Raw genomic sequence first — 26,170 nt, 5'->3', positions numbered from 1 at the left:
GCTATACGAGTATATGACAGACACAATGTATATAAACAGTAATTTGTAACACGCTCATCCACCCATCAAATCTATTCATTTTTCTTTTCTTCCGAAATAATAACGTGACTGTAAAGTGTATTCCTCTTGTCCTGAAATCAACCATAGTCTATGTACATTGTAGTGTCATTGTGTTTCCCTACTCCGCCAGCAACCCGCGTCCTCTGTTAATCTGCACCTTTTTATCCTCACCGGCGCTCACAATCCCCCAGGTCTTGTCCCAAGCGACGCTCAGGACCTTGACGCCGTCACCTGCCGGCGGCAGCTTCTTGCCCCTCAGCCACTCGCGGCCAATCGTGTAGACGGGCTGGCTGACGCGGCCGCCGCCCTCGTCGGCCGTGCCCGCACGCGCGCTGCGCAGGTCCCAGACACGGCACGTACCGTCGTGCGCCCCCGACACGATCGCGTAGTCATTGTCGGGCGACGCCGCCAGCGATGACACCATGTTGACGTGGCCGCGCAGCGTCATGGCGGCCGTCGCGGCGGCGGCCTCGCGCGGGTCCAGCAGCGTGATGTGGCGCGCCGAGGAGCCGGCGGCGATGAGGCCGCGGGCAGGCAGCGCGACGGCGCACAAGAGCGGGTGCATGGTGGCGAGGCGCGCTACCGGCCGCTGCGTCGTCAGGTCGATGGTGCGCACCGTGTGGTCCTCGGATGCCGTGTAGGCGACGGTCGCGTCGTGCGGGTGGAAGAGCGCCGCCGTCACGGGCGCGTCGTGCACGGGAATGAGCGCGAGCGGACCTCGCTGTGCCGTCGTCGCGGCGCCCGCAAGCCGCGCCTTCTTAGTTGTGTGCGCTCCCGGCAGGCTCTCCGGATCGGCCTGCGGTGCAGTGCGCTTCGACGTCGACCACAGGCCAATTTGGCCGTCGGACGAGGCCGTCAGGAGGCGGCGTGTCGACAGGCTCGCGTCCATGGCGAGGATGGACTTGCCGTGACCCCATAGTTCCATTGAGGGCTTGAGCGCGGCGGAGAAGCCGTCGTTGGACTCGGCGTAGTCCCAGACGACAACTTTGCGGTCAAGGCCGGCCGAGGCGACCTGCTTGGCCGACAGCCACCGCAAGGCGTTGAGGCGCAGAGAGTGGCCGCCTCCCGCGCCGGCCGCAGAGGTGGCGACCACCTCGCCCTGGGGATTCCATATCCGCACGAGGCCGTCGTAGGAAGCGCTCGCGACGCGCTCCTTAACGGTGCCGCCGCCGTCGGCCAGCCGGCCAGCCGCCGAGGTGGCGGACAGGCAGTCGACGGCCGCGACCCAGTCGTCGTGCTCGAAGCTGGCCTCGTACGAGGGTGGCAGCAGGCTGCGGACGTACTGCAGCGTCAGTGTGCTTTCGGAGGACAGACCCTCGCTGGTGAGGTACTCCTCAATCGAGGTTGTGAGAAAGGTGCCGTTGGCGAGAAAGTCGAGCGGGATGGGAGAGGAGGTGTTGAGCATCGACTCGGAGTTGAGGACTCGAGAGAGGCCATAACGCTTGATGTCTGTGTTCTGGTTAGTCTGTCGTCAATGAAATTGCTGGAACGGCAGCATCTAGGGCTGTGCATACCGGCCGGCACGAGCAATTGTCTCCTGGCTTCGGGAAGCTCCAAGTCGGCCTCGTTTGTGGTGAAGATCACCTTGACCTGGGCGGTCGAGGTGTCCATTTTAGCGAGAATAGATTCAGTACTGCAGACCAACACGTTGCTGTTTAAGTGTGAGTTTCTCAGTTCCAATGCCAAAGTCAGAATTACCGGGCTTGATTTCGAGTGGAATCGCCAAAGAAGCTGTCGTCTCTAAAGATGGCTTGTTGGAAAAAATTAAATTTTTGGATCCTTGCGACCGTCAGCCTTGCGCATCTGCTCCACTGCGGGGAGCCGTGGTTGATCTCTAGACCAATGGCAGCGCAGCGTAGGACGAGGCTGAGGCTACCCGAGACGATCCATGACAACGAAGGTCGCAGTAACTTGGTGAGAATTGTGAGAGTAGTTGAAGTAGCATGTATTAGTGTATTAGATATGCCCTTTTAAATGGCAATATGCAATGGCCTGTCAACGCCCCCAAAAGTGCAGCCGTTAATCCCTTCACCGTCAGCCCAGTTTATTCGAGCTTGTTGTACCGTTCCCGAGCTTTGTCCTGCACAGAACTAACATACTCGGCATAACCTCCTCGCGTCTGGCGGCCTGCACGTTCAGCTGCGTCACCCAAATTACTACCTTCGGCGCCGAGGCCAACACCCTCTTGGTATGCGTTGGTCTCAATGACATCGGTCCGTCCCTCACCATTCGCACCGAGCCCTGCGCCGGCGGTCCATCCCATTTTCGCGAGCAGGTTCGCACCTTTGGATGCAGCAGGCGGAATAGGAGCACCAGAAGCAGCAGGAGCAGACGGGGTCTCGGGCTTGTCTTTCAAGGGATCGTGCTGCGGCGCTGGCTTCTTTGGCTGCCTGTATGCTTCACGTCGCTCTCTAGCCCGGTCACGATACTGTTTGTCGGCGGCAGCAGAGTTGTCGCCCATACTGCCCGAGTCAGATACCTCCGCCGACTTGCCCAGCTTTTGTAACCGCTTATCTCGAACAGCGAGACGAGGTAATGCGGCCTTGACTAAGCCTGGATCTCCTATGGCTGTCTTGTGATTTCGCGACCGTTCGTGGATGCTGACTTCATCAGTAGACTTGTATTTACGCATACAAATGAGACACATCAGCCGGTCTCGGTCCATATATGACTCCGGAGTTGCTTCTGTATCATCTCCTGGCAAAGGCACCAGGGTCTCTGCCGCGGCCTCTGCAGGCTGTGCATCGGGCTGACCAATCAGTTTGGATGCGGAGGAAAGCGATATTTTGATAGTCGCGTTGGCTGAGGAGAGCTTTGATGGTTGAGACTTGGGTCCATCTATACTCCTAGCTGAGCTCTCTTGAGGGTCAACCTGGGCGCGAATCTCGTCATGCTTACGCTGCCACATTGCCATTTTCCCAGCCATGACAGGGGGCTTTTTGGCAGAGTTTCCGAGATTGCCGTCAGCCTTGCGCTTCTTTGCTCGCTTCAACTCATCTTGCTCCTTGGTAGCTGCTCTTTCTTGGATACTTGCTGGGGCCTCGGGCGCAACGATCATCTGACTGGGGTAGACATGGTCATCCCTGTAGCGAACTCGTATTGATGGGTTGAAGAGTGGGTGGAAAGACATTTTTTCTGTCGCAGGAGTCGGCTCTTTATCATCTTGCAAGAAGACACCCATATGAATCGTGGAGATATTCACAGCGCAACCAGCTATACTAAAGTTTCGGGCCAGGGTGTATTTCTTCACGGCGGACGCGGCGTCATCCACGGTCCAGAATTCGGCAAACCCATATCTGAAGGATTCGTTCGTTTGCGAATCGCGCATGAGAAAAACTCTATGCAATGAGCCTTGTGAGGCGCCAAATCCTTGCCCCGTGCTGGTCGGAGCGGTTGATTTGAGCTTGGGTGCATCGCCGCCTGTTTTCACGGGCTCGGCCCTTTCCAGCTCGAGTCGCTTCATTTCTCGACCAAGCATCTCCTCGTCAACAAATGGCGGAAGAGGGAAAACAACAAGAATCTGGGACGGAGAGTCTGCGACATCGGCAGCCCCGGTCAGGCTGTGTTCCCAGTGGACACCAGAGGGATAGCATCCGCAGCCGCGACAAACGCTTCTAGTAGCGAAGTTTGAAGCCGCGCACTACTTCCGTTAGTAGGCGTTCTGTGTAGTGATTCCTCTCTTAACATACCTGAGGACAGATCCAATCTGCATTGGGAGCTCGTGCCTCGGCATCATCTCTGGATCGTGCATAATGCAAGTATGCAGTGAACTGGCCGTCTGGTGCCTCATCAGTTGAATGCCTCAAATGGATGATGAGTTTTGGATAGTGCTCTTGAACAAAATCAATAGCACGATCGACATGATCAAACTGAATAAAGGCACGACGATGACCTGTAGCGATTAGTTACAGAAGCATGCATCAATGGGCTTTCAAGTACATACCCTTGGACGACGGTATACGGATATCAAATGTCGGGCTCTCTGAGGCAATTGAATGGCTCAGAAGACTTTCACGAAGCTAGGTGTTTGCTCTGCATTAGTCCTGAGATCTCTCGCAAGCATCGCTGGACTGCATGGCGCGCATGCCATACGGCTGGCCATGGGCAATCGTGGAAATGTCCCGGGGGACGGTATTGGTGTCCTGTTTTCCGTGGATAACGAACCTCATTCTGTGAAATACTGCGTGGAAGCCCCTCGAGAATCACAGTGTCTGAAGGTCGGCCCGCGTCGCGGCCAGGACTCCGCGAGCGACTTCGGTATCCGCCCCCGGAGCGTGAGCGATGCGGTAGCTCGTCTCGATCGCCTGGTCTGTCGCTATTGACAGTATCCATTTCATCGCCGTAGCGTATAGGGCGGGTGTCGTTGCGAGGTTCCTCGTCGTACATGGCTTCATAGTCGTCCTGCGTATATTCTCGCTGCTGGCGCTCTCGGCCATGACCACCACTAATGTTGCCATGGCGGCCGTGATGTCGCGGATCTTCTTCATATAATGTACCGTGTTGCGCATCTCTCTGATGCCAGCCAGGTTTCCTATGTGAATCTTGCCTGGGAGGAGATCTGGATGAATCTCGCGGTCCCGTGGGGAAGTTAGCTCAGAATCCACAAAATAACCGCGCCTAGCACTGCGCGATGTAGGTTTTCGAAGGTGGTAAAAGCATTCAAAATAACAGTAAATCCTCGGGAAGAGGTTCAGGTTAAATGTTTACCCTGCCGCGGTCGCGAGTTGTCGTCTCGTCTGACTTGGTGGTGGTCGAATGCTCGATCTGCGTCGCGGTCACTGGAGCACGGTCGGCCATTATCAGGTTGCCGAGCGTCTTGGACGTCGCTCATCTTGGCGATTCGAATCGTGCGTGGATGCCAGTCGCAGTGGTGGTAATTTTCTCTTCCTGTGAAGTCCAGTGATGAAGTTTTGCAGTTGTTTGTTGCAGGTGTGAAGCTGCACGTAATGCAGCAGCCCACAGCGGAGACCGTCTTAAAGTACCGGTGCGAGCTAATAAGCCTGGTTCCACCACATTTGTTATTTGATATGCACGACTAACTGAGAAGTAAACGCCACATCTATATATTATAACTGCCATGATAATTGATACAAGTACATATTAGTATCCACTAACTGGGATTTTGGTCCCTGTTTCTCCTTACGCCTTATAAACATCTCGCTCTTTAATACAAAGCTTGCCTGTCCCATAACGCCTGATATAGCTCAACCCTTGCTAATTCATTTGTAGATGAAAGTTCCAGATACAGCGTCACTACTCATCATCGTCACTGTCAATCACAAAGCCGCCTCGGACGCGCGACTTGCGAGCCGTCGAAGTCGGTGCTGCAGTATCCTCTTCCTCCGCAGAACTGCCTCCGTCCAACGCCAGAACGGTCCCAGAGGTGATTCTTTCTTCGACGTCAGCGTCGCCCATGCCCATGTCCTCGTCATCGTCCGTTCTCGGACTCAGTCTTCGTCTTTTTTGCCTTTCCGCACCGCCGCCGCCCAACTCGGTTTCGTGAGTCTCGCTGGCATCGACAGTAGACTGGCTGCTCAGTATGCGGTGCGCCGAATTGACATTGTCGACTCCATCCTCATCATCGGTGCCGTCGTCAAAAAGGGCTTGTGATCTTGGCTTTGCGGCGGGCTGCCCAGGCGCGATACTGTCATCGTCGGCGAAGCCGCGCATGGCAGACCTGGCCGCTTGTTCTGCTCGAGTCTTGATCGCACGCTCGCGGGCAAAGAATTCTTCATCCTCGTCAGAATCAAAGTCATCGTCTCCGTCTTTGACGTATAGGGCGGACTTGATCTTGCGAGCCTTTTCTCGTTCTTTGTCGCGCCGTTTACGAGCACGGTCTTCGCGTTCGGGGTCGTCAATTTCCTCCGATGCACTCCGCCTCTTTCGAGATTTTTTAGATTTTTGAGATTTTTTGGTTTCATCAACCACTTTTCGTGCCGTGGGGCCACCTGCGGGGAACATCATCGGGTCGTCCAAGAAGTCATCCAGGCCGTCTTCGTCATCAGCATTATCGTCATCGAAAGCCGCCTTCTTGCGCGGTACTGTCTTGCGCTTCAGTTGCTGCTCCGCAGAAGTTCCATCTTCAAAGGTGGGCGGGTTGAATTCTGCTTGGTTGATGTAGTGAAGCGCGTCTTTGAGCTGATTGGCGGTTACCTCGGATGGTATAATCCAGACTGATTCCGGTGTTTCCTCAGTTGCTGGGCCCAGGAGCCGCACGCCAACGAGATTCATCAATAGTCGTAGGTAGGGATTCTTGAACATTGCTGATCGCCTATCAGGACTGTCGGGACGAACTGTAATAACCGGGGGCAGTCTTGGTTCTTGTGGCATTTCGGCCATTTCGGCATCATCAACGGGAGTCTCTGTTGCCAGGAGCTCGTCGTTTGCATTGCTCCAAGAACGACGTTCAATTTCGGCAGTGGTCAGGACATTTTTGAACCACTCAAGGTGATCCGAGTCATTCTTGTCAAGTAAAGCACCAACCGTAATGCCGACTTGTTGATCATGCTCAGTGGTGTGTTTGAAAACAAGCTCGGCGGCTGGCCGAGGTTGCGCCTTGACGACAGACGTTTGTTTTTCATAACCATATTCGAGGAAGAAAGCAGTCGCAGGAAGTTTGCTGAAGAGCATTTCAACAATAAGTTCAGGCCGTTCTTGCATCTTCTTGAAGCATTTACGGAACAGCTGCTTGATTAACTCTTCCCAGTCCTTAAACATTTTCGACGATCTATCCAGTGCATCTGGCCCGTTGACCATATTCAGCAGCATGTGAAGCATGTCGACTCGAAAGATCATAACACCCATATCTTGCTTGAACGCCAATCGGTAGAAATATCGATGCGCTCGCTTTAGTTGCATCTTGTTAAGCTCGCGATAGTATTTGGTGAAGGCAATGAATGTATTTACAACGCCTTGCGGTGTGAACCGTGATGTGAATCGGTGGAAGTCGAATTTTCGTTCTTTTGATGTTCGCTCTACCGCTGCTTCGTCTTGTCCGGATTCATCGTTTTCTTCATCGTCGACGCCGCTTTGTTGAGTCTCCGCCTTCTTCTTTCTGCGCGCGCGTTTCCTGGATCGAACCTGCATGTCGGCATTTTGCTTGGAATAGGCTTCCAGAACACGCAAGAAGTGGTGTACCAACTCGGTGGCGGCATCCAGGTACTCGAAGCCCTGGTCCTTATACGTTCTTGCAATGTTGGCTATTATGTCGTGTGTTGATTCTTCGTAGAAGAGGCGGCTCAAGACGTTTTCCGCAATTTCCTGGTCGTCGTCCGTTCCCTCTTCCGCCATTTCTTGGATCGTGAGCAAGATTTGAGTGAAGCAGCGCATGGCTGCAGAGAGTGAAGGCCAATCCTTGTAATCGTACGACTCATGAAGACCCTTGCTGAGCGTAATGAACATTTCCTGATTCAAAACACTCGCTATCAAGTTGAAGCTGCTAACTTCCTCGGCCCTTTTTTTGTTGTTGGCCTTGCTGCGTTGGCGGCGCACCCGTTCGGCGTCGAGGAACCAAGCAATAAGGTAGAAGAATTGGCGTCGATGAAATTCCATGATATGTGGTGCCTCACGATCGATAGATTTCCGGATATGCAGGAACAAAGGGTTGAAGCCTGAGTCGAGGAATTCCTCTACAAAGGAGCGAAGCTGCTTGACTGCGCCTGGAGTCAGAGGTGTCGGAAGACCGAGATCTTTTTCCTCCTTATTCGCCTTTCTACTGCGCCGAGTAGGGCGGAATATCTTGCTAGCATCCATCTTTTTGCTTCTCGTGACTGCGTCAGCCAGCGCATCTTGTCCGGACAAGGATGTCATTTTGCCATCTTCGCGCTTGACCCAGACCATAGTTCCAAAACGGTTATGTCTTGTAGGCCCCTTCCTGTTGCCTGCCTGTTGTTGAGCAGATTCCTTTTTCATGAGATCGGACAGCTCTCCGGCCATGGCCTTGCTGATTTGATCTTCATCCATGAAGAGCTTTTCGACATCGACTTGCTTGACAAGGTGATAGATAATTTCCATGACTGTTGCATCCTCGGTTCTGAAATCTTCGCCCATGTTAGAGGCGATGGTGAGTAATACGATGAAGACATCTTGGTAGGAAAATGCATCTATTGTGGTGGACCGAGAGATATGGCCCTCGTCGCCGTCAAATTTAACTCCTGGTGATGGTGCAATCATGGCCATATTTCGCAGGAGGAAGAGAATGAGTTTGATGACGCCCTGGTCTCTCGGCGTTCGATCGCCAATTGGAACAGCCATCGAGGGAAGAGCGGATCGGATGGCCGAGTGTAAGATTCTGGCGCCGTCAAAGTTGATGATGGCACTTTTATACTGCAGCTGCGCGAGCTCGAGGATGGGGACGTGTCTGTGGTGGTTGACGGTCATCTTCTCCTTATCCTGGTCAATTGGCCAAGTCAAAGGAACCATGACCTCAAAACAGGATAGCACGATTCTGCTCTTAAACTTGTTGTCCATCGACTCCTCGGGCCATTTTGCGATAATGGGGATCAGGTCGCCCAGCACAAGATTGCCTTCGTAGACACATCTGGCTACGTCCATTCGGTTTGTCTTTTCATCATAGAAGCGAATCCACCGCTTGATGTCGCGCAAGACCTCGAGGGCATCGTCACCAAGTTGATATTGGCCTTCTTCATCGGTGCTGATGCCGCCAAGCTGGGAGACGTTGAATTAGCACGAGGGAATCGGGGGGCAGCGAGCTGGCGCAAACTAACGGCGGAGATCAGACTGGTGATGTGTGCTCTGACTTCTGGATGGACAATGTCATGTCCCCCGTCGGGCAGATCCATGGTGGATGGTGTTTGGCGCGAAGCACCGAATTTCGTTCGTCGATTGACGTTTGTCGACTGAGGCTTGAGATGGCGTTTGCGAGAATGGAAGCAATTTACGCGTCTCAGAGGGAAGACGCGTCGAGCCCGCCTTACGCGTCCGCTGTGACAGCACATGTCAGGCAGTTTAGCGCTGTTACAGCCACTGGAAAAGTGAAAAGTCCATTAACACGGCTAAAGGTGGGCCAGCCTTTGGCTGAGGAGGAACCTCTTGACACACTCACACAACGACTGGCTATTTAAAAAGGCAAGATAAAATTCGATCTGCAACTGATTTCAACCGTATTCCAGTCAAATAGACGCTGCTCATAAACTCCTGGCCAGTTCACTGCTCGTAAACGTAGCGTATTCGCTCGGCCCTTTGGAGCAACAGAATCGGGCCAACCACCACCGGCCCTAGAGAGTAGTGCCGAACGGTGGGAAAGCCGAGATTACCCGCGCCGCCTACCTCAAACCTGTTCCGAGCAAACAGCGGCGGCTTAGCCATTTCGCATCCAACACATCTTCGCAGCCCGCCCACCCATTGCCACTCCAAATATCAGTATGGCCACCTCAATTCTGCGCATGCGCACGCTGCACGCCTCCCGCCAGGCCCGCTGCTTCAGCACCACCCGTCGCCAGTATGCGGCCGAGGTGAAGCAGCTCGGTGTCATCGGCGCCGGCCAAATGGTAGCCGTCCCACATGTTCCCAACGTCGAAGCATGCAGGTGTAGCTAACGAACCTCGCAGGGTCTCGGAATCGCTCTCGTCGCTGCGCAAAGAGCCAATGTTCCCGTCACAATCGTGGACGCGTCTGACAAGGCCCTGTCCAAGGGTCTTGCCTTTGCCGGTATGCGACGCCGCCGTCGGCCCCGAGCCTGACCATTGACTTACACAGCTTCCTAGACAAGCTTCTCGCAAAGGACGTTGCCAAGGAGAGAATCACAAAGGACCAGGCCACCGAGATTCGCGCCCGCCTAACCGGCTCTACCAAGATCGAGGACCTCGCCTCCGTCGACTTTGTCATCGAGGCCGTCCCCGAGATCCCCCAGCTCAAATTTGACATCTTCGCCAACCTCGCCAAGATTTGCCCTTCCCACGCGATTCTCGCCACCAACACCTCCTCCATCTCCATTACCAAGATTGCCGCGGCCACCACCACCGATCCCACCGACACCTCGGCCTCATCCCGCGTCGTCTCCACCCACTTCATGAACCCCGTCCCCATCCAGAAGGGCGTCGAGATTATCAGTGGTCTCCAGACCAGCAAGGAGACCCTTGACACCGCTGTCGAGTTCTGCAAGAAGATGGGCAAGGTCGCCTCCATCTCCGCAGACACGCCCGGCTTCCTGGCCAACCGTATCCTGATGCCGTACATCAACGAAGCGGTTATCTGCCTTGAGACCCAGGTGGGCGACCGCGACTCTATCGATGCCATCATGAAGAACGGCACCAACGTCCCCATGGGCCCTCTCCAGCTGGCCGACTTCATTGGCCTCGACACCTGCCTTTCCATAATGAAGGTTCTCTACAACGAGACTGGTGACTCCAAATACCGCCCCAGTGTGCTCCTTGGAAGGATGGTTGACGCCGGCTGGCTTGGAAAGAAGAGCGGAAAGGGCTTCTATGACTACTAATCGAGAAAACATGTATGCCATTTGTACTACATAGACTGCCGGAAAACAAAAGCGCTCCTTCCACAGAAAGTTGTCAAATGTGGTACTTTCGAGGTGAAATTCGTATTTGCTTGATGCGTGATTTCAGCGACTATTTGAACATATATTGAAGATAAATTACAGCGTTACAGGTTGGACTTGGTGCCCAGAAGTTGTGTTTGAAGCTGATAAATCTTCAACAGTTGACGGATGCCAAGGTCCAGCAGGACATCCTCACTGCCACCCGGGATGCGCATGCCAGGGACTTCTCTGTAGATCTTCTCAACGATCTCGCCCTGGCCACTGCGCGTGTAGCCGTTGCCACCAAAGAGCAGGACGGAGCAGCTGGCGACCTCGTCAAAGACGCGACCGCCGAGGGCCTTGGCCATGGCGATGGCGCCGCCGAGCCTGAGGTCGGACTCGGCCTTGCTCATGTTGCCCATCTGGTAGACGAGCTGGTCGACCCAGGCAGCGTAGGCCTCGAGCTGGGAGCCGGCGCCGGCCAGGCGGTGGCGGACGACGGCGTTGTCGATGAGCGTCTTGCCAAAGGCCTCGCGCTTCATAACGTACTCAAAGGCGGTGCTGAGGGCAACGCGGCACTGACGGACGACGCCCATGCAAATACTCATGCGCTCGTGGTTGAAGTTGGTCATGATGTACGTCATGCCCAGGCCCTCCTGGCCAATCAGGTTCTCCACGGGCACCTTGACCTCGTCCATGTCGATAAAGGTGGTGCCGGCGCTGATCTGACCGCCGACCTTGAGGCGGCGCATCTCGACGCCGGGGTGGCCCTTGAGGGGCACGAGAAGCAGCGACAGGCCGCCGGCGCCCTCGTCGCCGGTGCGGACAGCCATGGTGGCGTAGTCGGACCAGATGCCGTTGGTGATCCTAGGCGCGACAAGTCAGCGGGTAGCTCTCGGCCGGGAGTACGGGCAAGAGATGTGTCGGTGCATGGTACGTACCACTTCTTTTGGCCGTTGACAATGTAGTGCTTGCCATCGGGCGTCTTCTTGGCAGTCGTGGTGATGTTGGCGACATCGGAACCAGCGTCGGGCTCTGTAATGGCAATGCAGATGCGCTTCTTGCCCAGCACAATCTCGGGGACGACGCGCTCCTGCAGCTCCTTGCTGCCAAACTTGAAGATGGGAGGGAGGCCGTAAGCAACACCAACAGTCAGCGAGCCGGGCGGGCCGGCAAGACCTGCACCCATCATCTACACCTGTTAGCCCCGCACACATGTGAAACTTCGCAGGTTGACCTCCGGGCCATCATGACAGACTCACCTCGTCAGCAAAGATGGCAGAGTGGGTGTAGTTCCAGTCCTCGACCTTGACGCTACCAGGCATCTCATGGATGCCGAGGCGTTTCAGCCAGTCGACGGGCAGTGGCGCGGGCAAGGTCGCGGGGAGGAAGCCGGCGGCGACCCATCGCTGGTAGAGGTCCTCGGGGACACTCTCTTCGCGCTCCCACTCCAGGGCGTGCTTGGTAATGTTCTCGCTGATCCAGGCGCGGGCGACCTTTTGGAAGTGGCGATGCGAGTCGTTGTGGTACGGCGACGGGAGGCCGGCCAGGTATGGGGGTTCGGAGAAGGGCAGCACCGCCGGAGCGGAGGTGAGGACCTTTTGGTATTCGGCGTTCATGATGGGCGAATGTGCTTTTCTTCTTCCTTTTTTGATGGGATGCCAATAATTTCGTTCGAGATGCAATGTAAGGACGAAGAGCGTTCCCCAGTCAATTCAGCTCTTATAGCCGGTTGTCGGATGCTTTTTCGCCCTGCGTTGGTAACTTGTCCGGGGATTAGCGCATCTTCTAGCGCCGCAGCATCCGCCCGCGCGGAGCCGAGGCCCGTCCACATGCCGTCCACAGTGGCATATAGCCGAACTCTCAACGGGCTGGGGTTACACATCAACAAGAAGGCTGTGTTGAACTAAAAAGAGCAATGGTCAATCAAGCCGCGGATGTAAGAGCATACTGGATTGATGAATTGCAGGACATCCAGGCTGGCAGTATGGTTGCGGCATGTAATAATATGTACCCTCTGTTGATGTCACTATGTAGCTCCCACGACCTTGACCTCGAGCATGTCGGAAATATGCAATCAGCTTGAATTAACCATGTAAAACGCTTTGAGAGTAAGTGCGCCCATATGTAGAGGATGTGTTGGATCAGATTGACAAGCCACAACATTGGCATGGCTGAGGCAGCTGCACTCATGTCGTCGTCGTTTGAACAGTGCAGGAAAATAGTGCCTGCCGACCAAAAGAGAGAGATCAATCGTAGAGATGTAGGTGCATTGAGTCTGACTCCATGGCTTTCATTCGTGCATGGGAGCGAGAAATCTTCGAGCTCGCGTGGTCTATCATGTCTCGCATCGAAAAATCATCACATACGTTTCATAGAAAGGTCGTTTCTTACTAAAGGGAAGGGAACTTCAAATTCCCATGCCATTGGAGGTGGACGAGTTCATGCCAATGACTCAGTACTATGATGCCCATTCCAGGCCAACATAGTAGAAGGAGGCCCAGAGATGGCAATGGAGGAACATCTCGTACAACCATGAACTATACCCACCTTCAGAAGCGGAACTAGTTCGGGTTGTCGGGTGCTTTTGGGTACAACTTCCCACATGGCCGCCGCCGCCGCCGCGGCATACCTAACGAATAACCGATAGATCCGAGGCGTCCGTCACCGGTACTTACTTCCCTGTTCCCTGCAAAGCAGCCATCGAAAAGGGGCCACCGTAGCCTAGATCAGTCAACTTGCATCTAATGATAAAAAGTGACAGAATGGCTGAAAGTAAATGCCCCAAAGAAAATGCGCCACGCAGGCGTGGAGAAAGGATTGGGCTGCACGCTACTGTCTTTTCAGAGACGGGCGAGACGGTTTGTGGTGCGAGCTGCCCAAGTACAACGTATCCATAATATAAAAGTGAGACTCCGTTGACTGCCATTGAACTATTTATAATTATGGCGGCCACGCGGGGTAGTCTGTAAGATGATGCCAGTGTGCTTGGCGGGACGACATTCGTTAATAGCACATCTGCATATTAATCAATTTGGATCTCCTGTCTCGATTGTTATGCGAGTAAAATGACATGTCCCCTTAATAAGCTTGAAATAACAGTATTCTACCACGATTTGTTTCAACTTTATTTAAAAACAACACGCGATGCGCTGCCCTGTCGTTATTGCTGGTAATAACAAGTCGCATGAGCATGTATGTGCATGGAAGCAGCCCTGATTGTAATAAGAGCACACATGGCCGCAACACATGTCCACTCATCACGACGCATGAATTGGCCCTGACCTAGAAGAGAAGGCCAAGAGCTCTCGTGCCAGATGCGGAAGGTTCACTGGACGACCATTCAAACGCCATACGACCGGCATGCTCCAACGAATTGAATTATTGCGATGGCCGCATGTTGTTGACAGCGCCCGGAATCGACACAATGAAGCGCGTCCAGCCACCTAATCTATTTCCCAAAGCAGCCCATGTCTACATACTGGTACCAGTACCAGTAGGCCATCCTGGCGCTTTGTTCCAACGGCACACGTGCGTACTGGTATCGATCACTCAAGCGGTGTGGTGGACATGGACAGGGGGGAATGGGGAGGGGGGATACATACATACATAATTCGTAGATGATGGGCAGCACAAGAGGCTGCTCTCTGCTTCTGGCGGCTGCCGCACGCCCCCACGACAGGCGTGATGCCTTCTGCTTCTGGAATTGCTACATGCAAGGTTGAACCTAGTCAAGGTAACCATGGCATATTAGCTGGCCGGCCCTAATAGCAACAATGGTCGGCTCTCCCACAGACCCCTTTCCTGCAGAAACTGGGCTGATTAATGTGTGGACGGGATCGCGGGGGGCCACACTCATGCCGCACGCACACCGTTTCCAGCAGCGCAATATGTCTTGCCCACACTGGAGAGCGCGGCAGCACTTGCCCCAATCATGGCAAGAGAGGAGAATCGGGAAGATAAATTGGATTGCGTATGCGATCTCTGATGCCAATTTGCATCGGCGAGACAAGAGGTTTGAAATCTGGAACCGATTTGCACGTGTGACAAGGTATCCGAGACGACGAGCAGGAGAACAAGGCTCTGTCATGTTCGATTACTGTTCTACTGGGTCCAATGGTTACATGAGCAAAAGGAAGCAAGCCGGTCGCGGGTTGAATGTCGAGACAAGAGCCTGCTGCCATGTGGTTGCTGTGTGTGGCCAGTGTGACCCCTCCTGCCGTTGAGAGCCCCAGTCAGACGGGTTGTGGTCTGTGGAGGTTGCTAACTACCAGGCCACCAGCTCATGGGTATCTTTGTTCCGGTTGGACACAGGGGCCAAATTATGTGCATCTGCCACGGAAAGAATGCGACGCGTTGTGGACGCCTCTACGGAGTAGCTAGGCCCTACTGGTAGGTTGTCAGTGGTCACCACGAATTGCATGCGCCTTGTGCCTGCCGACAGGCACAAGTTACATACAACTGCCATCACTTGTGATGATAATTGCGGAAACGCCCCTGGGACGAGATCAATTACAACACACATGACACAGACATGGCTGGCTGTGCCGTCGGCTGGGGTTCCAAATGATGATACCGAGGCGCCAAACCGTCTACTGGTAGCGAGGGACCTGGTCATGCCGCTCGCCGACGTCAGCCAAAATGAATCCCGTCCGACAGTGCTGCTCCGTGCCCGTACGGGAGGGGAGATAGAGACCACCAAGTCGGTGTAGCTGGACACAACAGGGGGCGGTGGCAGGCACGGCAGACGGGCGGGCGGTTCTTCTGAGTCTGTGAGTGTGTCGAAACGCCCAGATGCAAAAGGGTGTCACTCCTTGGCGTTGATGAGAATGTTCCCATGAAAGATCAGCGGCGGGTAGAGGTGTGGGTGCGCCTTTCGGGCAACAGTCAATGACGACGCGCCGCAAGTGGCTGGAGCTGCTTCGGTATCGAAAACTACATGGGCGGGCGGGCAATGGCAAGCTAATAGTTACTTGTTCCTTGTCCCTGTTGATACGTTTGGTTCGTATAATGCCGAGATGCTCTGCGCAGTGTGCTTGCGTCTCCAAGCGAAGTGAGCAAAGTCGGACGAGTGCGCGGGAGATGGCCAGATTCTCGTGCTGCAGGACGAGGCGAAACAACGGGGATAAAAAAGAAACATTGTCGCACCCAAAAAGAAGGGGACTCGCCCGTGACAAGAGCCGAGAGCATGGCAGTGAGTCGGCCGGCCCAGGCCACAGGGCGATCCGCTGGGCTACAGTTGAAACATCATGGCGTGCTTCTCGATCTTATAATCTTATTACCAGTACCAACAGGAAGCTGTCGCGAGAGCTGACGAGGTGGAGTCTTGTAACAGAGTAGAGGAGCGACCACGCATCAGTCAATGAGAGCAGTTTGTCGACGGAGTCGTCTCTGGCAGGAGCCGTGGGTGCATATTTCGCTCCACTCCACCTTGAGCAAGGCTTGATGAGAAAGAGAGAGAGAGAGAGTGATGAGAGAAGCAAAGAAAGGAAGGAAGAAAGAGAGACAGACAGCCTAAAAAAAGACCCCGGCTCTCAACTCCATCAAAGGGGCCCCCAGTCGTCCACACCATCCATCCCGTCCCCCCCACCCCCTGTCACTCTTGACTCTTGACTTGCAACGGGCGCCGACGACGACGAGAAGAAAAAGAAATGAAGGACTACCACACGCCACACGCCCCCGTCAAGTGGGTTTCCCAAGTTAGCGTGAGGTTATCCGGTTCGAGCCCACAAGGCAATGCACGCGAGAAGAAGCCGTCGACGGGCGGACCTGTGGTGGGTCCAACACCTGCTCTAGCTTCAACCTGCTTGAAGCCCGGCAGACTCTGCGTTTACCACCAGTACATGGCTCTCTTCTCCATCAAGCCCAATCCCAGGGGTCTAGAGATTTAATAACGTTAACTTTGATTCTTCGTATGAACCTCTCTGCCTGCCGTTCTAGGCCCCGTCGCCTCGTGTCCTCGCTCCGCTCTGGAAACGCAACCCGGTGCCCGATTGGCGCACACCGGACCAAGCTTTGTTTGACTGGGCTAACTGGCGGTTTCATCGCGTTGCAACACCAGCTGGTAAGCCGGGGTGAGCGGGCGTCGTCGGCCAGGAACTGGCATGGCGTGCTCAAACCGGTCCGTGTGTGGTCTGGCATGAGTGGTGTGGTTGCTTGACCACTCCTCCGTACGTACGGTACAGAGAATGGAGTACTGGTAGGTACTAGTATCCCACTGGCTATTATTGTCAGACAGCTGAAGACAAAGACGGCAATCTGACACTTGATGTGCTACTGGCACATAGTTGCTTGCTTGCGGCGGCGGCGTCAAGCTGAAGAAGACGAAAAGCTACGACATTTTCACAAGTGCTGCGGAAACACGCACTCCGCCTTTCCATCGCAGCGCGCCCCCGACGGCGGTAAACCCTCAGCCTTTGCGGAACCTCGCCGGCAACATTCCCCCTTGCCCTGCTTCCGTCTCCAAGACGCCACGGCAGAAGCTCTCAAACGAGACACTCTCCGGTGCCACGAGCCCCACTGCCCTTCTGCCAGAAGCCAGAAGACAGAAGACATGGTTACACTACTGCTGCAGCCCCTCGCTTTTATTTCTCCTAGCTTCTTTGCAGGGATCTGCGGACTGGGGGACGGGGACTGGGGGACTGGGCTTGATATTTCCATCTGGTCATTGTGTCTTCTGCGGCTGCCAGCGGCCATCGCCAGTCATGGGACGGGACCAGCGTCCTGCGCGCAACGGGAACCGGATGAAAGCCAAGCACGGCCCAGAATTTCGGACATTGCGGCGGGTTGCTTCTGAATTAGGTTCATGCTCCAACTTTTGACCAAAACAGCGACTGTGGATGTCGATGCGGGTGTGACTGCCTCTGCGCCATTGGATCTCGCATTCGACTGCCAGTACGCCGCCGCGTTATCTCATCTGACTCTCCGTTATACATAGGTTACGCAGAGGCGAGCAACTCTTGCTGTCCCTTCTGGACACGAGCCTGAAAGCCATGCGGAAACAAGGTGCTTCCATCCGTCAAGACAATGTCTGCAAGTCGATCGCCTCTGGTCCATGACTCGAACGCACCAAGAGTTCGCCCGCGAGCAGTTCGCAGCACTGTGTACTTGAGTGAGACATGGCTCTTGCCCTCCCATGCAATCGCAACGCGCAAGACCTGCCTGTTCACAAGCCCGATTCACTTTGACGCCTCCATGACAAGCCACGCAGCGTTCTTACTGGAGCAACCCGCACCCATGCCGTGGTTGGCCCCCACCAACGGCCGCACTTGGCCGCACTTGATCAATATCCTTGCTTCCAAAAGCGAAGGACTGTCCCCAAATTAGCTCTAGTGCCATGCTGTAACGGAATTTTACTGATAATGAACTGACAGGGTCCGAATCAAACACCCCCCATGCTCTAGCCTGACGCCCCATGCGACCCGTTGCATGCTCCATACCCTGCGTGACAGAATGGAAGCTGCCCGACTTTCATTGGCCTGGCACCCTTCAACTTGGACAAATGGCTGTCCTTCTTGCTTTTGCATCTTGTCTGCATGGACTCTGGCCACACACCGTACTCGTACGTGCATACACTAGGCCATGTGTCCAGAATAACATGGCATGGGCCGCTAGAACGGCTGCCTCAGCCGAGGTGAGCCTAGAAACATTGATTCTGCTCCATCTTCTCATGCCTTGATTCCTTGGCTGAGCCATCCCAGGCCAAGCTAGGCTCTGATGCGGAGGGCACCATTGTCCATGGTGGCATAGTCTAATTATATCGCTGGTCCTGATATTGTTCCGTGGTTCCATCCTTGATCTTAGCATTACTTTTGTGTGAACTCTCAGTTCATACTGGTAGTCCTTGCTACCTGCTTCTTATCCTTTTTCTCTTTTCGTTTTTGTTTGCGAAATTACTGCTCACCCTTCTTTCCCGCCTGGTCAGGGTGTATGCACGGCATCAACCTTTCCAAATTGCGACTCGTCACACGTCTCCGGCACACTTTGGCGGCTGTGAGTAGCCTTTCATCGGACTCGTCTCGTGCTATTCACTCTGGATCAGCTCAAGTAGCGGACTACGGTTCCATCCGCTCAGCTATCAACCCGCCTCGCATGAGATCCCCAAACACACACACAAGCCAAGCAACCACAGTACGCAACAGAGCCGCCCCCAAGGAGTGGATTGGGCGTCAAGAAGCAAAAGTTCTGCATCTTGCCCTCCCGACATCACACACGCCTCCTCTCATAAAGGGAAAGGCGCCCTTTTTTTCTTGTTCGCCATTCCCTTTCCTGTGCCTCAGTGGAGTTGTGTCCCAGGGTGGGCTGGCTCACCTACCCGTTGGCTGGCTGCCATCTACCAAGAACTGAGCGCCTCTCATCGAGTCGAGCAGCCTTAAAAGGCCTATGCATAAGTCTCGTACCAGTGGCAACACTTTACTCAAGCATTCGAGGCCATTCCCCCACAAGTGTACTCTCCACCGCCATCTTCCATCCTTGCTCTCTGGGAAAAGGGTATAAATTAAAACAAGCAAGGCATCAGGACTGCCTAATTTGCGTTTGGAAGAGGCCGTCCCTGGTGCCCAAAAAGAGGCTGACCCGCCCTCTTGCTTTTCAGCAAAGCCCGCCCTTGAAGTGGCTGCGGACGTTGCGCCTCCTAACCCCAGCAAATATCACTGGTACAGTCATCTCCAACTGTGAAGGAGATGCTTGGCTTCTTCCAAGCGAGCCAAAACTTTTCAACTTGATCTGTTTCATCATCCAACAACTCATCTCAACTCGGGCACCCCGGCCTTGTTTTGCGCGTGTGGCCTGCTTCCTTGTTGCGATAGTACTCTGCTGGTGCAGAGGAGACAAAATCCGACGCTGACCCATGGCCTGACTGCCTCTCTTATTCCAGGGGTAGATATATCATCATCTACAACTTTTTTTAATCCGCTAAAGAGGGTGGCTCTCGTCTCGCTGCGCCTCCCGGTTTCTTACTCCCCTCAGCTGCGCAGAACTTGTCCATTGCGTGGCGCGTGTCGAACCGACGACTCTCCTCCCAAAGATCTGGTGTTTTCAAAGAGAACGGACGGCTGTTTGATCTAGATTCCCGCTACCAGCGCCTCCGCTGCCTCGGCAGCAGCACAAAGCACCTTGCTGTATCGCAAAGTCCCGTCGTCGTCTGGGGAAACGAAAGCAAGAACGATCGCGAGGGACGATGCTGCAGCTGGTTCTTTGAAGCGTTCCTACTATCGACTTGCATCTTTTATCCTCCAAACCAGCTTCTCCGAGACCAGCAACATTCCATCCTCCACAGTGTTTCATTTGTCGGTTGGTTCATCTGATTTTGTTTCCGTTCTTTTCGACTCCCGCAACCTCTATACCAATGTTTGCGACGCAACTTTGCGAACCTATTGCACACAAGTGGCCTCTGGAAAAATATCCGCCATCATTTCCAGAGCAGACAAGGCCTCGCATGGCAGATCCGCACGGGATAGGGTCCTCGGCAAAGCCACTCTGGCCGGAGGAAGGGATGTACATGCAACAACGAGGCGGGACAAATCACCCGCAACAGCTCTTCCCGACCACGCAAGATTCCACGCCTAACAAAGGGCAACCGGATACTCTAGCAGAAAGCCACGAAAATGCCCCCCAGGGCCATTCTTTCGGCGACTACCACGGCTACAGCCACGGTTACGGCCCAGGATCGTCTCGATTCCGCACGAGGACATCGCCCTCTGCGCCCAGCATCATAAGCGAACCACCGAGTTACAGGGGAATGCACAGCTCAGATCATCTTTGGAGGAGTCGAATGGATACGAGAGGCGACGGCGGCAGCATAGGACACTATGGTGCTAGCAGTACGGGCGGCCCGCCAGCACCAGCTTCCTTGGGAATGGGACATGGGGATGGAGACGACTACTCTGATGAAGGAGACGTTGGCGAGGGAGAATCTGAAGGTATGCAGCAGACGGCTGCGGAGAGACTGGCCTCGCGTAGGAAAATGAAGCGTTTCAGGTTCACAATATCCCCAGGCCTCGTCTTCTTTCCGTCACAGCTGACCGGGATGTTTAGACTTACACACCAGCAAACTCGATTCCTGATGAGTGAATTCGCAAAGCAACCGCATCCTGACGCTGCGCATCGAGATCGCCTGTCGAGAGAGATCCCGGGGCTAAGCCCACGGCAGGTTCAAGTCTGGTTTCAGAACAGGTTCGTTGGAGTTGCTTGACTACACAATTAGTGATACTCCGTCCCGGCTAACCGTACTTGCTAGACGCGCTAAGATTAAGAGACTCAACGCTGATGATCGCGAGAGAGTAGTTCAAATGAGGGCGGTACCAGAGAACTTTGACAACGTCCAGGCGTTGCACTCACCCTATGGCGCGGTGCCAGCATACGAAGGAGCGCTGTCGCACGCTCCGAGCCACCATCACCATCCGCACATCTACGGAGCCCAGCACCCTCGCGCCCTCATGGTCGATGTACGGCGCACCGAAGGCGAGAATCACCCAATGCAGTCCACCGGCCTAACGCCCGTCTTTGGTGGCATCGGCTTTGGCCAGAATCACGTTCCCGGCATGTTGGAGACGAACCCGATGCTTTCGTCGCCGTCGACCTTTGGTCCAAACGACAGATATACATATGGGACAAGACCGCATGGCGTCGGCGTTTCCGATGCCAAAGCCTCGTCTACAAGCAGCCCTGTCAACGAAGGCGACCACCGACCCGGGCCGAGACCGCTGCGACCGGCCGGCCTAGCCGATCCACTAACCAGGGGGCGGTCTGCGTCCTTGCAGTCTACCATGGGATCTTCTGTCTACTGGCGAGGGGGCGGTCTCGGCGACGTGGCCGAGGTCCACGATTCTACCCCGGAGCACGGCAGTGAGGGTCCGGCACCACCCCTGCACTCGTCTGCGTCCGGCATGGGCCTCAACACCCTATTTTACGGCGGTGGGTTCTAACTAGCCAGCGTGTGGTAGCGTGCAACAAGATGATTAACGCCTGCATTGTTATCCAGATGATACCTCGACACAGCCGTCGAGTGCTTCGGGTGACATGGGGCCTCGTCAAGATCAATTTCCTCGCAGCCGAGCGCCTCCGGCGTCATTTCCGCTCGAAAGCCGCGGGCAGTACACCGATATGGGGCAGCAGCCGATGCTGTCTCCCATTCGAACCGACATGGCACGGCCGGCGGCATCGGCCCATGCAGGGGCAGCCTATACGCCCACCTACAGCTCGCCTCTGCCGCTACCGGGCAGTGCGAGCGCGCCAAACACGAGGTTGCTCGAGCCACGGGACCACATACCGCAATTTGGGTACAACGCTGGTGACACGTCGGCTGCAGCTGTCCACACCTTTCCCCCACAAGCAGCAGGCGAGAGTGTAGACCAGCAGCGGCCATTCTACCCACCCGAGACGCAGTCGACGCAGTATGAGCGGCCAGGGCACGTTTTACCGTACGGAGAAACGGCAGAGGAAACCGATGGCGTCAAGCGGGAGTAGTAGAGCTTCTTCAAGTCCTTCCTCTGACACGTTTTCCCGAGCTGTTTACGCACGCTACCCTCTTTATCCTTTTCTTTGTATTTTACTTCTTCCTCCCATACCTTTTTCTTGTATATATGATCGGAGCCACCAGTCCAGGTTCCGGGCCCAGGAGAAGCAACAGGATTGCTCGGCGAGAAGCAAGTATTTGGGCTTTGGCAGTATATATATATATATATGTAGCGTATATTCGAGTATAAAAAAGTTGACTGTAGGTGCCGGCGACTCTTGACGATGTTGTGCATTTTTGTATTACGTTCTGCGCAACAAAAAACCGGTCAGTTTCGGCTTACAAGACAGGCATGCAAATATATATATGGCGATGTGGTGATTTTTTGACTTCAGAGTTTGACGTGCCAAATAAAGTGTCCTCCGGCAGCCAGGCGGTTATTGCATCCAGGTTCAGGGCGCAGCAACGACGATCAAGGCGGATAGGTTTACCAGATGTATACTTTCATCATGAAAGAGAATGGGGGGTTCCGCGGGAATGGCGCTGTGCAAAAGGGAACTGGGAAACATACTATCACCTCGCGCCGCGTGATACGATGGATGTAATGCTGCTCCTACGCCGGTTCGATGCTACGACGACGCGACAAGTGCGAGTGTTGGAATGAACTCCCTTCTCCACGTCCGTTGTCGTCGACAAAAACGAATACATGTGCGAACACACACAAAGATGTAATGTAACTTGCATCAGGTCATCATCGTTTCATGGCAGCCGCACAAAGGGGCCCTCGTGATGATGGTTTTTGGCAAGGTTGATCGGTCTCGACCGGGCCATCGTAAATCGCCAGCAGCAAAGGGAGAATAGAGCCGAGCTGACAATATGAAAATAGTGGTTGGCGGTCTGTTGTTTTGTTTAGATGAAGAAGAGGAAAGGGAAAAGAAAAAAGATCGGCCCAGCAAATCAACAAAGTGTGAAAAAGGTTGCGGGTCCGGGTCGCCGCATCACGTGATACATTTGCTTCGTTTTCGCGCCCGGCTGGTGTACAGTGTATCTGTACAGTTCAGGACAGTGTATTCATTGTGCAATGTTTGACCGAGAGTGCTTGTGCGCATCGTTTCAGCGGGCGGTTTAGCGCCTTGTCCACTGTCGCGTGTCCGCTCCCCCACCAAGGAATCGCACTGTGCGGCTGAGGAAAGAAGAAAAAAAACGGCTGTGGCACTTGGTCCACGCCCCAAACTTCCTGCCTGGTCTATCAGGCTGCAGGGCTCTTCACCAAGCGTTTCGACTCGCCCACCCATCTCCGCCTCCGCCCGCCGCCCGACGCTGCCATACAACCTCCTCAACCCTTGGCCGTCGCGACCATCACGCCCTTTCGTCACGACGCCACGACGCCCCCGCGAACCTCAAGTATACTCCCCCCCCGGTCGAAAGCGAACCCCGTACCAGCCGTCTTGTTTTCCTCGTTGCTGCGTTTCGTCTTCGTCGCTCGCCCACGTCAACGAGACGAAGCCGCTTACGACAAAACCCGCGACACCATTCGACGCCCTTTCTGGTGCCAAAGTCCCATCGACTCTTTGGCCAGACAAAGCGCCCCGTGCGGTCCATCGCCGGCGTATTCCCTCACGGTTATACGCAATTTTTTTTCCAATCTTCAAAGGCGGCTCCGACCTATTGACGGAAACCCTCTGCAGTGTATGACGGTCGATAGCTGAAGGGAAGGCTCTGCCTGGTCCAATCCGATTTTGCTAGCCAGCAAACTTGGCGCGACAGCTTTTCTCTTTCAAACTCTCTCACACCCTGCCCTCGTCGCTCTGTTTTTCCTCTCGATTGCTTGCTTCTCCGAGGCGAAAATTTGACCGAGAGAACCGCGAGATGTCGTTCCATCCGCAGACCCCACAGAGCCCTTCGCAAACATCACCAGCCACGCACCCCGACTCCATGGCCGCCGCCAACGCGGCTCCCACGGGCCCGACAACCCTTCCTACGCCCGCGCACAGCGTCACCGGTAGCATCTCCCACCAGTCCGACGCGGCTATGGCCGACGAGTTCCCCCACAAGCGGAAACGTCCGCTCGATGATGTCGGTGAACGTGACCACAAGAAGGTCCAATACGACCACAGGCTCGGCATCGAGGATCTGCATCTCGATGTTGGGCCCAAGTACATGCTCCTCCAAAAAAGTAAGGAACCCATCTGCTACACTCTTCCCCTTCAGCCCTTTGCTTTTGGATGAGATGCAGGAGGCGCCGGTACCAATCCTTCTTTCTGTGAAGAGTCTTTGTGTGTTGACAATGCCGTTCGGCTACAGCTTATGAAGACCAGTTCCCGCTCCTGACAGGGGATCTGTACGAGCAGTTTGACTTGGCAGACCTGGCGGCAGAAGTGGCGCGTGAAAAGCCCAACGGTGAGAAGAATGCCCTCCGCAAGACGTACAAGGGACACATCAAGCGTCTCGGTGTCGCCGGGCACTTTGACGTGCAGAAGAAGAAGGAGGACGCGCCCTCGGATTTCATGGCCATGTTGCAGGTGCCCGATCTGGAGTGGAATGTGCACCAGGTCAAGGGCCGTGAGATTGGCGACGGCCTGTCCGAGGCCACGTTAAATGGCTTGGCCCGCGCCATGACGATGTCCAAGGGCCCCATTCCCCGGTCTGTCTGGGACACGTCTGTCCTCGGTGATATGGCCCCCCACAACGGCAACATCAACACTACCAACGGAGAGTCGAGCAAGGCCGCCGGCCCCGCGACCGCCCGGGCGACGGCGCCAAACACACCCGCCGCCACCACGCCGTCAGCGACGATGGCGACGGCGGCGGACCGCCCCCGGGGCAGCCTCCCGCCCGGTGCGGATCCGCTGCGGCCGCGCCGAAACATCAAAAAGCGGACGTATGGCGACAGCAGCTACGAGGGCTACGGTGAGGGCTTCCCCGATGACGACGCCGGCGCGGACACGGGCTACTCGACGGGCGAGGGCGAAGGCGGCCAGAAGCGCAGGAAAAAGGTGAAGACTGTCACTACGGCCACGGAAGGCGCGTCGTTTACTAACGGGATGCAGCAGAACTCGGGGACCACCCCGCCCTTCCCCCCGGTACGGCAGCACAGCTACGGTCCCGGCATGGTCGGCGCATAGAAGCTCTGGGCCTCGCTCCATTCTCTTCCCCTTCTGCGTCTCTGTCATGAACATGTTTTGTTCTTCATTCACAGAAGCGGGAAGCGAAAAAAAAAAAAGACGCAAGACAACCTCGAGAATGGTTCTTGTACAGGTGTCTTCTTATTTCGTCATGACAAACATCGAGGGGAGTTTGACGGCCGCTGTTACCTTTTCATGATTCTTTTATCTCATTTTCTTCTTTTATTCTTCCTGTCCATTAGAGGCCAAGCCCGACACTCTCCGGCCGTCACGCATTGTTTTCTTGCATTGGCACAAACCCTCTTGGTGCCTTGTTTTTTTCGTCTCGATCGGGTGGGTTCATGAGATAAGATTTGGTGCGTTTCTTCTTGTTGTTTCATTTATTCTTCTATTAGCATGGCGTTTGGGGAGGAAAAAAATATCTCGTCTTGTTTTTATTTTTCTTATTGCTTATTCTCTTTACGCCCCTTTTTTCTTTTTTTGGCATGTCTGTTATTTTGGAAAACTTGCAAGACGCACCGCACCTTTGACATGCACATGCATGCACATACATGCTTCTTCTCATGCACGCAACAACGCATGCAGAACAACCCAAGAAAAAAGAAAAAAAAAACTTGCTCATATCAGAATGCATTTTACACCAAAGAGTCTTCTTCTTTCTTTTGGCTTGGGGGCTGTACTACTGTTTTTGTCTTTTTTCTTCGTCTTAATTGGTTGGTTGGTACCTTGCGAAAGCTGGCCGTTTTTGTTTCTTCCTATTCTTTATTGCTTTATTTTCCTGCTTTCTCGTCTCCGCCGGTTTGTTCTCCGTCTCTTTCCTGAGGGACTGTTTCCCTCAGATGCTGTCGTTGGGACAGAAGCAGAAGGAATGGGCGGAGAGGGGAGGCCCCTTTGCTTGATGATCATTTGTCGTTTGGCCCTTTTCCTTACCGAGTCTTTAGATACCAGCACACGTGTTTTTTACCTTTTCTTCTTTTGCGAGAGACAGACATGTATACAAAACAGAGCAAGTAACACAAATTGATTCCATGCCTC

General features: G+C 54.5%; 8 protein-coding genes across 8 annotated transcripts; 3 read left to right on the top strand and 5 right to left on the bottom strand.

The window, feature by feature from the left end:
- Nucleotides 1–178: 178 nt before the first annotated feature.
- On the bottom strand, nucleotides 179–1,671 carry CCM_03150 (WD40/YVTN repeat-like-containing domain; the record flags this gene model as incomplete). Its single annotated transcript, XM_006668302.1, has 2 exons — nucleotides 179–1,509; nucleotides 1,575–1,671. 2 exons carry the CDS (start codon nucleotides 1,669–1,671, stop codon nucleotides 179–181), a joined length of 1,428 nt encoding a protein of 475 aa, XP_006668365.1.
- A 433-nt stretch (nucleotides 1,672–2,104) lies between these two features.
- CCM_03149 (G-patch domain protein, putative) lies at nucleotides 2,105–4,857 on the bottom strand (the record flags this gene model as incomplete). Its single annotated transcript, XM_006668301.1, has 5 exons — nucleotides 2,105–3,700; nucleotides 3,750–3,952; nucleotides 4,004–4,079; nucleotides 4,225–4,572; nucleotides 4,768–4,857. The coding sequence occupies 5 exons, from the start codon at nucleotides 4,855–4,857 to the stop codon at nucleotides 2,105–2,107; spliced, it is 2,313 nt and encodes a 770-aa protein (XP_006668364.1).
- Nucleotides 4,858–5,313: 456 nt separating this feature from the next.
- CCM_03148 (drug resistance protein MdrA) lies at nucleotides 5,314–8,861 on the bottom strand (the record flags this gene model as incomplete). The annotated part of the gene is made up of 2 exons (XM_006668300.1): nucleotides 5,314–8,727; nucleotides 8,787–8,861. 2 exons carry the CDS (start codon nucleotides 8,859–8,861, stop codon nucleotides 5,314–5,316), a joined length of 3,489 nt encoding a protein of 1,162 aa, XP_006668363.1.
- Nucleotides 8,862–9,443: 582 nt separating this feature from the next.
- CCM_03147 (3-hydroxybutyryl-CoA dehydrogenase, putative) lies at nucleotides 9,444–10,516 on the top strand (the record flags this gene model as incomplete). The annotated part of the gene is made up of 3 exons (XM_006668299.1): nucleotides 9,444–9,593; nucleotides 9,630–9,729; nucleotides 9,786–10,516. The coding sequence occupies 3 exons, from the start codon at nucleotides 9,444–9,446 to the stop codon at nucleotides 10,514–10,516; spliced, it is 981 nt and encodes a 326-aa protein (XP_006668362.1).
- Nucleotides 10,517–10,680: 164 nt separating this feature from the next.
- CCM_03146 (acyl-CoA dehydrogenase) lies at nucleotides 10,681–12,174 on the bottom strand (the record flags this gene model as incomplete). Its single annotated transcript, XM_006668298.1, has 3 exons — nucleotides 10,681–11,422; nucleotides 11,497–11,747; nucleotides 11,818–12,174. 3 exons carry the CDS (start codon nucleotides 12,172–12,174, stop codon nucleotides 10,681–10,683), a joined length of 1,350 nt encoding a protein of 449 aa, XP_006668361.1.
- Nucleotides 12,175–13,936: 1,762 nt separating this feature from the next.
- CCM_03145 (uncharacterized protein) lies at nucleotides 13,937–14,491 on the bottom strand (the record flags this gene model as incomplete). Its single annotated transcript, XM_006668297.1, has 4 exons — nucleotides 13,937–14,029; nucleotides 14,050–14,093; nucleotides 14,165–14,264; nucleotides 14,426–14,491. The coding sequence occupies 4 exons, from the start codon at nucleotides 14,489–14,491 to the stop codon at nucleotides 13,937–13,939; spliced, it is 303 nt and encodes a 100-aa protein (XP_006668360.1).
- A 6,353-nt stretch (nucleotides 14,492–20,844) lies between these two features.
- On the top strand, nucleotides 20,845–22,021 carry CCM_03144 (uncharacterized protein; the record flags this gene model as incomplete). Its single annotated transcript, XM_006668296.1, has 2 exons — nucleotides 20,845–21,469; nucleotides 21,537–22,021. 2 exons carry the CDS (start codon nucleotides 20,845–20,847, stop codon nucleotides 22,019–22,021), a joined length of 1,110 nt encoding a protein of 369 aa, XP_006668359.1.
- Nucleotides 22,022–23,091: 1,070 nt separating this feature from the next.
- CCM_03143 (uncharacterized protein) lies at nucleotides 23,092–25,135 on the top strand (the record flags this gene model as incomplete). The annotated part of the gene is made up of 4 exons (XM_006668295.1): nucleotides 23,092–23,133; nucleotides 23,204–23,699; nucleotides 23,929–24,186; nucleotides 24,315–25,135. 4 exons carry the CDS (start codon nucleotides 23,092–23,094, stop codon nucleotides 25,133–25,135), a joined length of 1,617 nt encoding a protein of 538 aa, XP_006668358.1.
- Nucleotides 25,136–26,170: the final 1,035 nt, after the last annotated feature.

Source organism: Cordyceps militaris (genome assembly GCF_000225605.1).
Source record: "Cordyceps militaris CM01 unplaced genomic scaffold CCM_S00002, whole genome shotgun sequence".
Lineage (NCBI taxonomy): Eukaryota > Fungi > Ascomycota > Sordariomycetes > Hypocreales > Cordycipitaceae > Cordyceps > Cordyceps militaris.
This window is presented reverse-complemented; position numbering and strand designations above follow the sequence as displayed.